The 15,834-nt window shown below is 45.5% G+C and overlaps 1 protein-coding gene across 2 annotated transcripts in view; it reads right to left on the bottom strand.

The window, feature by feature from the left end:
- The window catches only part of csmd3b (CUB and Sushi multiple domains 3b), a 240,614-nt gene that overhangs the window by 44,935 nt on the left and 179,845 nt on the right, over window positions 1–15,834 (bottom strand). For both annotated transcript variants that reach the window (XM_058047094.1, XM_058047093.1), the window contains exons 19-37: window positions 15,233–15,349; window positions 14,947–15,162; window positions 13,602–13,790; window positions 10,041–10,141; window positions 8,944–9,012; window positions 8,722–8,878; window positions 7,764–7,955; window positions 5,347–5,473; window positions 5,076–5,278; window positions 4,804–4,995; window positions 4,597–4,735; window positions 3,411–3,598; window positions 3,217–3,335; window positions 3,066–3,141; window positions 2,868–2,984; window positions 1,096–1,209; window positions 905–1,000; window positions 622–825; window positions 439–563 (exon numbers count right to left, since the gene is read on the bottom strand). In XM_058047094.1, the coding sequence (XP_057903077.1) occupies window positions 439–563; window positions 622–825; window positions 905–1,000; window positions 1,096–1,209; window positions 2,868–2,984; window positions 3,066–3,141; window positions 3,217–3,335; window positions 3,411–3,598; window positions 4,597–4,735; window positions 4,804–4,995; window positions 5,076–5,278; window positions 5,347–5,473; window positions 7,764–7,955; window positions 8,722–8,878; window positions 8,944–9,012; window positions 10,041–10,141; window positions 13,602–13,790; window positions 14,947–15,162; window positions 15,233–15,349 (2,741 nt within the window). The remainder of the gene's footprint in view (window positions 1–438; window positions 564–621; window positions 826–904; window positions 1,001–1,095; window positions 1,210–2,867; window positions 2,985–3,065; window positions 3,142–3,216; window positions 3,336–3,410; window positions 3,599–4,596; window positions 4,736–4,803; window positions 4,996–5,075; window positions 5,279–5,346; window positions 5,474–7,763; window positions 7,956–8,721; window positions 8,879–8,943; window positions 9,013–10,040; window positions 10,142–13,601; window positions 13,791–14,946; window positions 15,163–15,232; window positions 15,350–15,834) is intronic.

Below are 15,834 nucleotides of genomic sequence, written 5' to 3'. Positions count from 1 at the left end.
CCGCAATAATACACAATAATAACGTAAAAACAATCATCATCATCATCAAAACGACAAAAAAGAAATTTAACATGAAAAGGCGCAAAATCAAGTTAAAATACAAGGACAATAAAGAAATGACAATTTTATTCAAAAAGGGAGAGGATTTGTTGTTTGCAAGTGAGACCCCTGCTGCCCCGGAGGTGTAATTGCACCCCAAACTGCCACGCAAAGCCGCAACGATGACGTCTCTCGCTTGTGTCACGGTTATTGTCTTTGACGGCGCAATCATCCAGGATCTCTTAGCATGAGATGCTATCAGGCTATCCTATCTGGATGCTCCTCCACTCTCCAAGCATCCATCCGTCATCCTAATACCTTATCTTCCCCCTCCTGATGTCCCGCTTGCTCAGCTTTTAAGTCAATGACAGGAAAAGGTCAGGCGAAAGAGCAGTTTACCTGGATTCCGGCCCCTTCCGGAACCGAGACCTTCCACACGCAGTTCTGGTTGTTGTCGTACGGTTCCGGGTATCCGGGCGACAGGATGGTGCCGTGGCGGGAGGTTAGCGCTCCGCCGCAGGGAACTGCCAGACGCAATATTAGCGTAGAAAGGAAAGGGAAGCTAAGGTAAGGCGTCGTTACCGATGCACGTGGGTAAGCTGTCGTTCCACTGCGCCAGGTTGTCCGGCACACTCTCGCATCGAATGGCGGTGGAACCGTGCAGCACGTAACCCGGGTTGCAATCGAACTGCACCAAGGAGCCCGCCGCAAAGTCGTTGCCCAGGCGGCGCCCGAAACGCGGCTCAGGGACGGAGCTGCACTGGGTGGAGCTGGTCCGAGGCACGGCTGCGTCAGTGAAAGACGGGACTTTTCATTGATTCCATAATCTTAACAAGATAAGCGTTGCTGCTTTTGACAGGCTGACCTTGGTAGACAAAGTGGAAGCCTTTGGCGGTTTCCGGCCCGACCGTTGTGAACTTAACGGTGATCTGATTGCCCGAACTGAGAGGCAGCGACTCCCCTGGAAGGACAGCGAGTATGAAGATAAAATTACATTTATTTCAGATGGCCCGCCACGGTTTTCATCCATCAGTGTACTAATACATCAGTCCTTACCGGAGTGTGAGCCCGAGAGAGATGACAGCAGCGTGCTCTGCTGAGTGGGCCCGTCGTAGATCTCCACTACGTCGTTTAGAGACGTCTGGAAGAGCACAAACTGGCCAAAGAGGACTGGCGACAAGGACGGACCACAAAAAAAGAGAGAGGTTAATCACGTTATTCCATGTTAGTGTCCTGCATCCATCTTCCCATCCTGACAAATAACAAGATAAACCTTGTCATCGCCCGTGCTAGCATAACACAACACACGTTTGTTGTGGAGCAACACGGTCCTCTTAAAGCCTGCCCAAAGTTGTGGGCATGCAAAGCGGGAGGAAATCAGGCAATCGTGTTTTTTGCTTGTTTCAGAGGAGTCGAAGTACTTCCTAAGCGTCCACATTGGTCGCTAAATGAAGCCACTGAACTGAATGGCTGAACGAGGCCAATGAACGCATTCATTCAGTATATTTCTAAACCCCAAAATAAAAACTGACCTTCTGGAAGGCTTTGTTTTAACACGACTGCAAGAACTGAAATAAAAACTGAAAAAGCTGCCACGAAGCATGTTTGGGGAGGATCTGGCAAAGTGTCTTCATGGAGTCGACACCCTGAACGCTTGCTTCCTAAATGTAATGAGACGGAGACCGTTGACGGGCTGCTATTTTAAACGTAGCGCCGACGGGCACAATTAGGGCTCACATCAAATAATTACTGACGGCGAGTCAGAGCCGGTTAGCTAATATGCTGTCGAACAACATATTGTGGGCGGATATGATACATGTAATAAAAACAGCATGGTAATCACCTCATGTTGACAGGAGCGCATACTGTACCATGGTAAGGTCGGCAAGTGGAGCCAAAATGGAAGCAATTGCTGCTACTACTCATGAAACAAAAGCAACCAATCAAAGATGGGCCGCATCAGAGGAAAACCTGCCTCATCTTTCAGCGCCGCATCAACGCTTAACCCTGACCTGGAATGAAATGAATGGCTAGCTAGCTCCCTTTGATCAGTGATTAAATCCCCACGGCTTTTTGGCTCAGGTTGAAAAAGAGGTTTGATCTTGGGAGTCTGGAATGATCTCATTAAAGGTCTTTTCTGGCCCTGAAACATCCAGATCACACGATTAATTGGTGCCATTTTGCCGTACTGTGTCAGGTTAGAAAACAAACCAGAGTCAGACTGGATTTCCACAACCGTGTCCAACTGAGTGCAATTGGTGTTCCTTCCTTCCTTCGTTGCTATGAAGCAGGGTTTACGTGAAAACGGCAGCACTCATTTGCATGAAAGTTTGCGGCGATATGGTGCGTGTGCATAGAAAGAGCCCATCCCATTTTGGTGCACATTAAATTACCGTTTCCGTTGTTGGCATTGGCAGATCCACTTCAGATCAGATTTCCGTCCATGTATGGAAACTGATATTATTATTACACCTTCAGGGCCACTCTATTAGCTCAGTGCATTTCCGTGCAATAGAAGGCATTCTTGACACATACTCACACTCACATAGCACAATCAGAGTTGCGCAACACCAAGATATGACACATAGAAAAATACTGGGACAAGACCGTTTGAAAAAGCTTTCACATTGTGTGTGAAGTCCCAAGAAGCAGAGAAGAAATAACCACTAGAGGCCTAATTCAGACCCAAACACATCCATCCATTTCCTACCGCTTATCCTGTTCGGGGTCGCTGGGAGCCAGAGCCTATCGGGGCAACTTTGGGTGTAAGGCAGACTACACCCAATGCCAGTCACAGATAGTCGGTCTCAGGACTTCCAAAATCTTACCAAACTCTCGCGGCACAGCTATGGCGTAGACGCAAGTTTGTCCCGTCGTGTAGTTCCGCGGGAAGTTCGGCGACAACACGGTTCCTTCGGATCCCGTGGAGCGGCTTCCGCAGGGGGCTGGAACCACCAGAAAGCAGTGCCGGAATAAGTAAACGGAATGACTTAGTCTAACGTGTATAACGTAGCAACCATCCGTGCCTTGACAGCTGGGCAAAGCGCGGTTCCATCCGGGTCTGCCGTCATCCCCCATGCTGCAGGTGAGGGTGGAGTAACCCTGAAGAACAAGTCCCTAAGGGGTTAGCTGGGCTGGGCCATCAGTGACACCACAAACCACCCGTTCAGTCAGTACCTGTAGAACGTATCCAGCCTCGCAGTAGAAGGTCACAGTCGATCCAAGTTTATAATCAGATCCCAGTCTGGTGCCGTTCAAAACCACACCCGGGTCGAAGCAGGATTCCCTCAACTTGGCTGGACAGCGAGAGAAATAATTTGTTTACTACCAATTAAAGACAGGATAGCCCCCCCCCCCCCCGGTGGATCTACCTTTGTATTCCAGGTGAAAGCCGGCGTAGGACACGGATCCGTCGCTGCGGAAGGCTAGGTGCATGGTGTTGGAGCTGCTCTCGATCCGCTCTGGGAGTTTGCTGTCTTGGAAGCTGCCAATCAGAGGGCTGTTGCTGTCTGGGCCGTCGTAGATGTACAGGAAGTCGTAGTTGGGCTCGATGTTGAAACTAGAAAGAAGGCGACAGAGAAAATGAATATATCAATACGTAAGTAAAATAACAAAAATACCAAGCAACGTGACTTAGAAATAAGTAAGACCACCAATTTCACAAAATCAAAATATATACTTATAGTTGCTATCAGTCGGGGTGTCAATATTTTGGGATTGACCTGCGCATTGTTAGGTGAGAGTGTAAATCGTTGCCATTTTTGAGTCTTTTGGTCCCCAAAGTGGGGTATGCGGACCCCCAGGGGAACATAGACATAGACATAGACTTTCTTAATTGTCATTACATAATAACACAGCAGTGAAATTGCCAACGAAATGTTGTTGCCTGGCTCTCATGTAATAATAAATAATAAATAATAAATAATAAATAATAAATAATAAATAATAAATAATAAATAATAAATAATAAATAATAAATAATAAATAATAAATAATAAATAATACATAATAAATAATAAATAATAAATAATAAATAATAAATAATAAATAATAAATAATAAATAATAAATAATAAATAATAAATAATAATGTGGAGAATAAATAGATTACATCAAATATGAACAATGTACAGTAATTTGTACAAACAGTAATTTGTACAAATAATTTAATAATGTAATAATAATAAATAATAACACCAAATATCATGTCATATAAACCACTCCAAAAATCCTGTACAATAAATATATCTACGTACATATAAAGAACCTGTGGCTTAATTAATGTGTACACAACTGTACATGCTGATTTAAAGGGGTACTCCACCGTAAAAAGTTTGGGATGACCAGCACAAATGATATTACATAACTTGTATTTGAATTTATGTCGAGCCATTTGGTGAAAATGCTGCCCAGAACAATTGAATTGAATTGCCCCGCTGTAAACCACACCTCCAAAAAAAAGGTGAAAATACTGAGAAATGGAGCCATACATCACAGGTCTTCAATTGACTATCCAAAATAAAAGCACGGGAAAGACAACTTCGCAAGCCAAAGGTACCTGATGAAGGCCAGAGACAGGACATAGTCAGGATTGACCGCAATGATCCAGTCACAGTCCTTGGAGTGGGGGTAGGGATGGGGGAAGTTTGGGGACAGGATGAACCCACTGGAGCCGGTCAAGTTTCCTCCGCATGGAGCTACGAGTCCAACACAGATATCATCTTTTTCTGATCTTTTGTACCATGCGTTGTTTGGGACTTCTCACCGATGCAGACGGGCGGACTGGGCTGCCAGTAGTATCTATTATCAACTTGGATGCAGGTGATTTTGTCGTCCCCCTGGAGCTCGTATCCGGGGTCACACTGAAAGGACACCGAATCCCCAGGCTCCCGGCCGTCGCCGCTGCGGCTGCCGTTCATTGGCACACCCGGGTCCCTGCAGGCTGTCGCTACTGAGCCTGCACAGCCAAGACAGACAAGCGAGAACCGTGTTTGGTCCAATCAGCTTTGTCGGAATCCCTGCGGCAAATCCACTTACTTGAAAACTGGATAGCGAATCCCGACTTGCTGATGTAAAAATCCGTCTCAAACTGAACAGTCACGGTGTTCAGCGTGGAGTGGATCCCCTCGGGAAGCAGAGACCCGCTGAGTTCCGCCAGAGACATTTCGTTGGCGGGCGGACCGTCCCAAACCCTCAACATGTCGTGGCTGGCCTCGGTGTCAAACGCCAAAAACTGAAGGCTGAAGAAAAAGATGAAAACGATCAGGTCTGAACTGGACTTGGACTCATTTTGGCATCTCTTTATTACCTAACAATGTTCCCCGAGTCCACCTCGATGGTCCAGGTGCAGCGCAGGTTGTTGTCGTAGGGAAACGGGTATCCAGGTGACAGGATCCTTCCGGAAGACTCGCCTTTAAAACGACCGCCGCACTCGGCTACGGCACACAGGAGAAACTTGTCACACCAGCATTTCGAGACAGCTGATCACTTTTGAGGTACATATCCTCAAATAGTGGCGGCAGGCTTCTCTACACATCTCAATAAAGGGTGTTTATTTATTTATTTATCTCTACCACAGAGAGACAGATGCCAGATGCCATTTTTTCTACAAATAAATCAGAATTGACAACAACACAGCCAAAAATATCCAATTTCCTTTCCTTCTTGATGCCTACTTTGGACAGTTTTTGCTTCACGTGTTTTTGCTTCAAGTCTGAGCTATTGAAACTGAAATGGAGAGACCAATCAGGAGATTTCCTCTTTCAGGGTGGCGCCCCTGGGTCATTCAAACCAAATGCAATCATTGTATCTCATTATAATTGAGAGTTATTTTCAATAACTGTTAATAATTAGATTTGACAGGCTGATGGTGAAGCCCAATAGTTGTCACCCCTCGGTGCCCCAACAGCGTCGACCAGGAAGAGCAAAGACACATTTTACATAATCCTCAAAGAACCATTTGCATTCTCTTGCATGCAAATTATTTCACAACAATTTAGAAAAAAAAATGCACACAAGATGATGATCATAATGGACTATTTTCATCACTTTTAACACAAAATACTCCAAAAACTGTGTGACCGCTAAACAAACAAGGCAAAAATGATTGAAGCTATCCATGTGTACTTTCTTACTGCTTTGTCTTTCACAGATAAACAAGAAAATAGTCATACTAATGAGCCCACATTCCCCCTGGAAGAAAGTGGCGCACATTATATGACAAAATATAAATGGTCCCCCTCTATCTTTGTCTCTCTACATTATATATATTTCCACAATCTCCATCCCATCTCCGCTTCCCCGCCGTGCCCGTGTCCCTTCTCCCTCCGGCATCCCTTCCTCGCCGGAATATATTAGTGTGTGAGGAGCAATTTTAAGAGCTAAGAAGAAGTAAAAGAGATAGAAAGTAGAAAATGGAGAGGGGGGGCGGTAAAGACGGAAAGGGGTAATAATAAAAAAAAGCAATATAACATTAAGACTGAGGGTTAGCTGAGGTCATAGCATGTCATGGCTAAAAAATAAAGTCATAGAATATCTGCCTGAGGTTTTTATGAGTGTTCCATTATTGATAGTGGGCGGGGGGGCTTATTAAGCTGAATTTCAAATCACCAAGGTTCCTGGCGATGACAAAAGAAGAGGTTCTTTTGCTGTTTTGCTTATTGCAGACCATTTCAACTGTTGCCTTTCCTCAGGTGAATCGCGGCGTTTGGTCCCCAAAACAAACTAGACGCACACATGAGCCCCCAAGAGCAAGTTCATTGGCGACAGAGGCAAGGAAACACTGCCATATTATGCAGGCACTTTTAATGATATTCTAACAGTGACATGTTTATGCAGTGTAATGTTAGCACTTTGGTTGACATAGCTAAGCTAGTAAGGCTAATGGTCGTGTCCCTCTATCCCAATCCTGTTGTTGTTACGTTGTTGTATGTGATATTTGGTATCTATTTTATATGTCGAAAAATGACTGGCCCTTCTCCAGGCTTCGCTACACATCTTAAAATTGGTGTTAAAGCTACAAATGGAACGTTCCCAGTCAGGGCTTGCTGTCTAACCTCCAGCATGAAGGCTACATTTTGGACAACACTCTTCCAATACACTGTTGTGGGAGCTATTTAAAATATATGAAATGAGAACAATGTAAATAAATAGGTGTATCAATAGTAATAATTACAATAATGCTATGCTGAGCATATCAAATCATCGCTATTCAGCCCCCTCCACCCCCAAATAGCCCCAAACCGTGGAAAATGAATTAAAAAAGCCAATTATATTGTAATGGAATACTTAAAAAGCATCCCGACCCCCCGCCTGCCCTGGTGGAAATAGACACATGCTATGAAAAATGTCGTTTACATTCCACCAGGTTGGATTGTTTTCCCAAAATGCCCGTGGGCTCCACAGAGCAACACACGTGATTAAAATGTGTGGCCCTACTCGAAGAAACAATTCAGGAAAGAGATTCATTTGAAAAACAATCTATATTTGCTTTATCGGTATGATCCAAAGGGCATTCTTCTGGGGGCACAGCAGGAAATAACGTGATGGATCAGCTGGGGAAAAATGTGGATGAGATAAGAAGTAGCCAGTGGACGACCGTGATAACGTGCTGAGAAAATCACAAAAGCACCTGGAAATAAAAGGCCCGTCCTCGCTGACAATGCAAATATTCACAGTAAATAAATGAGTTACAGGCTGCGTCAAGACGTCGTCGTGGCAACGTACCGATACAGGAAGGCAGGGGGTTATCCCAGGCTCTCCTCTCGCCCGTCATGCACTTCAGCGTGGACGCGCCGTGCAGGGTGTAGCCGGGCTCGCATCTGTACGTGATGCTGCTCCCGGAGAAGTGACCTTGGTCGTTGACTTTGAAGCCAAACTGCGGCACGCCGGGGTCCTCGCAGTGGGACAACTCGAAACCTAGACGGGGAAAGACAGACGCTTCAAGCTGAAGACAGCGGCCGGGCTAACGAGACACTATCTGGGCTCCGCTTTCATCATCAGGCGGTCGCTTGCTGAATGCTGGTGCCGACGACCAATACACGGTTTGACAGATCAATCAAATCATAATGTCGGGCTCGCAATGATATTTCAATTCTGTCAGAGCATCATGAAAAATTGCTGTTTTTTATTTGGATTATTAGTACATTTTGGCTCTGTTGAATGAATATTGGTTCATTTTTTATTTTTAAAAATGATCTATATTGTTGTTATTATTATTATTATTATTATTATTTTAAACATTTTTGAATTGTCAGTGTTCCTTATAGGAGCCTAAAATGGCAAAGCTACATAAAAAGGGACACACTTCTTCCTGTTTGCTGTCATGAATAAATATTTCAAATGGGATTTTTGATCCCACTATTTGTCCACCGGAGGGCGCTACAGTTTCCCATTAAAAGCATGCAGCAAAAGCTCACATTTTGCTGTTTTGTGCAATGGTACCTTGCTCAAACCTCCCATTTTCCCCTGAGGAACTGCTGTATTTTGCCCTCCATTCACTGTCCTGTTGTGAAATAATAATTCCAATATTTTTCATCAATAAAACAGGAGTTTTGCGGGGATGTCGTAAGACTATTCAGCAGCGGCAAGTAGTGTGCTCCGTTTTGCTTCACTGACTTCATTCATCGACGATCCACCATCAACTGACGTCATTTATGATACGATGGAACCCACGTGAACTCACTTGAGTAGACCAGTTTGAATCCTTCCCCGGTGACCTCGCCATCGCTGTAAAACTCCAGCCACAGGTGGTTGGAGGTGGATATGAGCGTCAAACCCAGCATGGACGTGCCAGTGAACGCCCCCAAAACGTGGGCGGTGTTGTCTTTGCCGTCATGAATCTGATGTGAAGAAGAAGAGAGGTATGATTTGATGAAGGCAAAGCCCCTCCAGACCGCGTCGGTACCTTCAGTATGTCACCCTGGGCCAGATGAAAGGTCCGAGCCGAAATGTTGATGCCTTTCCCAGCCTGCACCTGTTTAGCCAATCACATGTCAAGAGGTGAGCATCTGATGATAGAACCACATAGAACTCCGCTTGGAACCACATGAACTTCTGAGTGAGACCAAATCATTTTAAGTCAGCTGTGAACTTTATTAACACCACTTCCAGATAGCGGATGCCCTCCGTGAAGCCATCTTCCACTCGGAGCAACATTCCCACCAGCCTCCTGGAAAGACTGAAGAATGGCACAGCTACTCATTACCGAGTGCTTTGCTTTGAAAATGTTATTCCTATTTTGGGGTATTTTTTTGTCTAGCTATGGTCTATAACCCCTTTGATCAGCTGATGAACAACCTATTTCACTTTAATGCTCGTTTGCAATAAATTGCTTAGTAAAAACTTATTGAATGACTTTCCCTCAGCATCTCGGAACATCATTCCTAGCTAACGTGTTTTTTGATAGGTCTAGCCAATTAAAAGTTTCATATTAAGGAGTATTTATTCATTCATGTCTTCATCCAGCTGGAATAGATAACCATCTTAGCCAGCTAGCTCGCCTGACTCCTTGGTGTTATAAATGATTGATATTTATAGCCAATTTACACACAAAAAAACACTCCTGTGACTTGTGCTGTAAAGAATAATATATGTACATAATATATATATATATATATGTAAAGAATAATATCAGCAGAAACAAAGCCATACGAGTCTGTGTGTGTAGCTCCTAGCGTTAATTAGCACGGGCCTTGTTAGCCAAGACCAAACACACACTCCACCGACAACAGACTATTTTAACCAAAGAAGTTGGTGGCATTTTTAGTTTTTGAAAGTCCAATATGAAAAAAAAAAGAAATGTACTGGTCAAAAATATGCTTTTTCTAGATAGTCCCGTTTCCAAAGCTAATGCTAATTGTACGCTGTGGAAATAGCCAACCAATAAGCAGCCAAGGCCATTAGTTAATTCCTAATATCCCACTGAAGCCTCGACAGGCATGAATCGCATTCCATTAGCACTGAACTTGGCGAGGTTGGCGCCAGTAAAGGCGATGGCGTTACCTGGATGCTGTAGATGCACTCGTGGTTGTTGTCGTAGTTCATCGGGTAGTTGGGGGAGAGCAGGATGCCTTCGTTGTTTATCACCGACGAGCCGCACTCGGCTGAGGAAGAAGATACATGACAGCCGCTCTTATTGCAAATGTTGACCCGAAATCAGGGGAGAGCATCGACATCAAGCTAGCGGGATGGTTTGGAGGGGCGTGGCCTACCGTACGACGGCGCCCCCATGCAGTGATGTAATCCCAGTTTTATTACAGTGTCTAATATAGTATTTTTTATTTCTATTTCTCTCTTTGTTTTCTCAGGAAATAAGCAGTTCTTCCGTGGAAAACACATCCCGTGTATTTTCTTCGGCCTGTGCCGTGCGCATGGTCCTCGATGCATTTATTTTTTTTTTGCAAGCGAGCACTTTTCCTCCACTAATGTGAAGGCCTGATTTAATAACCGTGCTTAAGTGCCGCACATGTCCGCCATTAACTCCGACTGTGAGAAAACGAGAAGGTGGCAAAATTCTGAGGCCGTGCTGTGATAAGGCAGCCCCTCTTGTCCCCCTTCCCCGATGTTGCACCCCCCCCACGGCTCCCTGGGTGTCTCTACCGGTGTAATAGTCGCATTACAGCTGTCATATCATCAATAAATCACCTGGCAACAGCTTTCCATTTAGAAAATTACCTCTCCCTCTTTCCTCTTTAACGCCGCTGCACTCTTGCTCTTTTCCTCTCTCGATGAATAACGCTCTTTCACCCTCTCATGCGTCAATCATTGCTTTTTCCCCTCCATATTTTCTTATCTTTCCCACTTGCGGTGGCTAAATGGAAGATAATGTGCGGAACTTTTCAAGAGCAGCGCTTCCCCTCCGATTTGGCCCACCTGGGAACAAACACGGACCACCAAGGCAAGACTTCAAATCTGCAGGGCTCGCCCATCAATTGTCTATTCCGGCAGACAAAAACAACGAAACGCTCGGAAGAACAAGAGTAAAAGCTGTACGACTAATTAGAAACGCCGCACTGGAGGTGCGATTATTTCACTCCACCACTTCCTTCGCCATCGTGCAGCAGCATCGCAACACGGCGACGCACGGGGACTAAATATAGAACCACTGGCACGCAACGCCACCATCGCCCGTCTCTTTGCATTAGAGTATAAGACACACGGACGTCGAAGAAGCCTCATGATGACGGCCATTTTGACACACATATGTACGCTGTCGTATAGTGGTTGTTTATTTACTTGGAGGCTGACAACTCACTTTAACCCTTGGAATTTGGTCTTGATGTCCACTATCGCCGACAAAATGAACACTGTTCAATGAGAAATGCATAAACATTTAATTTCAAGGATAACCTTACAGTTTCTCGTTTCCTTTCACCTTTTCATTTCCCCGACAGGATAAAACCCACGTCAAGACGGTACAGAACGCGATGGCGCAACCGTTTCAAGACAATTTAGTTTCCTGTGTACAGGAACACAGGAACACAGACACGTTGTGTTTCTTTTTGGTCCTGTCGGTTGTAACACAGGGAGGTGTTGACGTAAGTGTACCACGGGGTGCAATCGTTGCTACAGTAAAGGAAATTACAGCCACCAAGACGGGATTATTTCAGACACGGCATATATGACAGCAGAGTCGACTAAAGCAACACCTCCTTCATCATGGTTCATTGATTCCAGAGCTGACCGTGATAAAGGAATGGATTGAGCATTATTATTATTATTATTATTATTCCTAGTTAGAGCATAGAAAAGCTGTTTACAACCTTCCATACATTATTAGAGCCCTTTAGACATGAAATAACAGCCCTATAGTCACAGTCCTATTACCGCTTATCTACCGCTTATCCTCACGAGGGTCACGGGGGTGCTGGAGCCTATCCCAGCTGTCTTTGGGCGAGAGGCGGGGTACACCCTGGACTGATGGCCAGCCAATCACAGGGCACATATAGACAAACAACCATTCACACTCACATTTATACCTATGGACAATTTGGAGTGGCCAATTAACCTAGCATGTTTTTGGAATGGGGGAGGAAACCGGAGTACTCCGGTCTCCCAGCTGTGAGGTCTGCGCTCCAACCACTCGACTGCCGTGCAGCCCTGCAGTAGACTTATTAAGAGAAAAGAATGTTACATGTTACATGTTAACATGACTTCCTTGTTACTGTTTGATTTGCTGGCCAGTTCCCTGTGTGTCTCATGGATGTGACATGACTGACATCTAGTGACCAGTTAGAATACCACACATCACAACACGACTTTCAATGCATTTCCTGAATGCCTGACATTTGTATCGTTTAGCAATGCTGATGGCCATGTTCATCCAGGAAACAGCATGATTTATTCATGAAAATACTTCAGACAAAACGTGATCGAGCGGAGACGCAACATTCCAAGCAAAAGACTAAGTTCTGCAATCAGGTCTAATTCTTCCTTCCAAATTCCGCAAAGTCGGAGGTGCTTGTTATGGAAAAGCAGCCTCTCTCATTATGTTGATCCCTAGTCGAGGCAACAAAGGATTTTTTCTTTTTTTTTTCCACGCTTACCTTCATCTCCGACACGGCGTTCCAGTGTGTTGGCAGCGTATCTTCACTGATCTACAGCCAACATCGGCAGCCTCTTACTGATGTTTGCTCTGAGAACACATGCTAATCCCTACCAATAGACATCTCGCTGATTGGGTCCCGAGGTTGAACGCACCAACAAGTGGGCAAAGCGGAATCGGGCCAAAAAAACAAATTGTGTTGCGGAGGCGTTAAAGAAGCTCATATCAGGAATTTAGGTTCAGGAGCTCTTGCAAAGACAGCTTTTTGGTTCATTAAAATATCTTGGGTCATGTCAGGAGAAAGCGAAAGTAACAAGTCTGAACCTTGTGCCCTGACAAATGCATCCTCCTTCTCCGTTGGACTCCATAAAAGCTGCATCTTCTGTTCGCTCCAAGAAAGCCGAAGGCCAAGTGGCGTGTCCGTAAACGTTAGCTTTTTTTCCCCCTCTTCCTTCTTTACCGCGCTTGTGGAAAAATTGCACCGGCGAATCAGTTCCATCAAATGTGGCAAGTCATTGTGCCAATGCCGAGAGATAAGCATTCACACTCACGCAAATGTGCGTCCAATTTATTCTTCACGCTTAATAGCGGCGCCATTGCTAACTCATCAAAGGCTCCTTCAGCATGGCTGACCAACAAATCCTCCACTCTTTCTGCAAGACCAACAAGGCCGACTTGGGGACTTTAATGACGTCATATTCCCACACGATGTGGGTGCAGGCTGTTTTTAAGCATCTCCTGCTAAATGCGGAACGGGAGGGCTTTGCTGTTCCACACAAATGTCAAAGATCCTCTATATTGCGGGAGAGTTTGGAGACATGTTTTGAGACAAATAGCAGAAAGACGAGTTTTGTACATGTGTGTTATGCATCTTCCAAATAATTGATATGCGGTAATAGATGCTGCATCTTTGGAAGTGTGTTCATCTCGGTCTGGATTACCTTTACATTTCTTCTCACACTTCTACTATTACACATGTTCTTTCAATGCCTGAATGCCAGATTGAGAGGTTTACTTACCAACACATCTCGGCAGCGGTGCGCTCCACATCCTGCGCCCGCCGCCCAGGCAGATCAACTCGGGCGCCCCCTCCAGGCGGTAGCCCATATTGCAGGAAAAGGACAGCGTGTCTCCGATGCCGAAACTGTAGCCGTTCCTCCTGCCAAAGCGCGGCATCCCGGGGTCCTCGCAGGGCTCCAGGGTGTACTCTGGAACAGAAGAGCCAAGAGAGGAGTCCATCACCTCCTCCTGAAGTGGGCTCGGTGTTGGCTCGGGAGTGACTCATGTTCAGAGGAGCTGCCATATGACGTGCTGGCGCAGCACATGCTCGGTCACATGTCTTGTGACAACATGAATGAGGGAACTCGGGAGAGTCCGTCCGTGCCATCTGGACGCCGCCAAAACGTCCCTGAGTGTTTACAGCAATTCAACTACTTGGGACTGTTTGAAGTGAAATGAGGGCACTTTTTGGCAGCTGCTTTGCCATTTGTGGCGCCCGGGGGTGCAAACATTTGAAAACAGATCTCAGGCAGGGTGGACCTTTCTGGAAAAAAGTGGCGTCGGACATGTTCTTGCAAGTGCTGTGTTTCTCCATACTGCCATCTAGTGGCCTGACATGCACATTCAAGCATTTGTAGTGGCACCGGTACCAAAACTTTGTTGGGTAAAAGTTCTGAGGGACATCAAGGGGAAGAGAACAGTAAATATACAAACATATACTAATACAGCATCTAGGCGTGTGGACTCCCCAACACTCTATGGACTCCAAGTCCCTTTTTCCTCAACTTCCCGCCAAAGTATAGAAAGTATAGAAGTATACTCCAAAATGCTAATTTCGCACACAATTCTTGCAATTGTCCAGCTGGTGCTAAAAGTTTCATCGGGAGTGTACTAATATATGCTAGCGTCATTTTGACCAAAACCTGCAGGCTGTGCCACATTTAAAAAATCGGGGTGTGCTCATTATTTCCCGTGACTGAAAGCCCAAGCTTCAGAATTGCTTGTAAAAATTCTACTATCACCTCCGGTCGTCACCCAGAGGCCTTCTTAGCATTGGCTTTCAATTATGCATTCAACCCCATCTTCTTTTCACTCACGTGGATGGGATATAAAGCTTAAGGTCCACATTGAAGCGTATCCATCAGCAGTTATATGATCTGGCCGTGCAAGGGCAGGCCGCAGCCTTCATTGGAAGGAGGGACGTGGTGGAGGCCACGGCTCTCTTCGCACTTCCTGTCTTTGGCTCTCCCATTTTGTACTTGTTGCCTTTTCTTCTTTTTGTGTCGGGCGCTTGACAAACCAAGTCAGCGACTCCACGGCGTTGGCGATCTACTACTACCGGAGTTTGCAGGCGGAACAGCTTACCAGTGAACGTTATGTTGAAGCCCTCGTAGGAAATGGAGAAGTCGGAGATGAATCGCAGCTGCGCTTTGAAGTTGCCATAGAGACCGGCGTTGATGTTGCCAGGCAACTCGTTGCCGGTCAAGCGAGCCAGGGGCTGCAGGAAGCTCCCGTTCTCCGTTACCAGCAGGTAGTCGTGCTGGTCCTCCAGGTGGAAAGTGTTGAACTGGAACTGGACGCCTGTGGATGATAGCCGGTGACGTTAGTTCATGTCCGGCGACTGGAAATTGGCGGTCTTGATGGCTCTTGCCTTTGCCGTGGCTGACTTCCACAGTCCAGGTGCAGTTGAGGGATGAGGGGTAGCTGTCGGGATAGCCTGGACTCAGGATGGTCCCCCAGGGGCCCCGGACATCACCGCCACATAATGCTGCAAGGACACATTTGTATGCTAGAGCAGTGTATCATCTCGGGTTTGGACAATGAATGTAAAAGTTGAAAAGAAAATAAAGTACAGTAAACCTCAGATATATCGGACTCGGATACATCGGAAATTCGCTCACAACGGACAGATAAAAAAGAACCGATTTTTCTGTAATGCATTTCCAATAAAAATTATTGCATATATCGGATTTTTTATAACGGATTTCGCCCATTTCGGACAAAATCTCCAGTCCCGTTCCAATGCATTTCCATTAAATTTCCCTGGCATATATCGGATGGCCGCATGGTTATGCTAATCTTGTTGATGTCACTGGCTATTGTCTTTCTCCTGGCTCCAGATTTAGGACAAATATAAAAGTGAGTGACGTCAATAATACTAGCACAGCAGTGAATGAGATCTTAACCTCACTATTGGAAATAACGTAGGCCTGACGGGCGTAACAGGGCCTAGCTTAATTAACAATTTCTCTA

This window comes from Doryrhamphus excisus, chromosome 14 (genome assembly GCF_030265055.1).
Source record: "Doryrhamphus excisus isolate RoL2022-K1 chromosome 14, RoL_Dexc_1.0, whole genome shotgun sequence".
Lineage (NCBI taxonomy): Eukaryota > Metazoa > Chordata > Actinopteri > Syngnathiformes > Syngnathidae > Doryrhamphus > Doryrhamphus excisus.
Note: the sequence above shows the minus strand (reverse complement) of the source record. Positions and strands in the feature narration are given on the sequence as shown.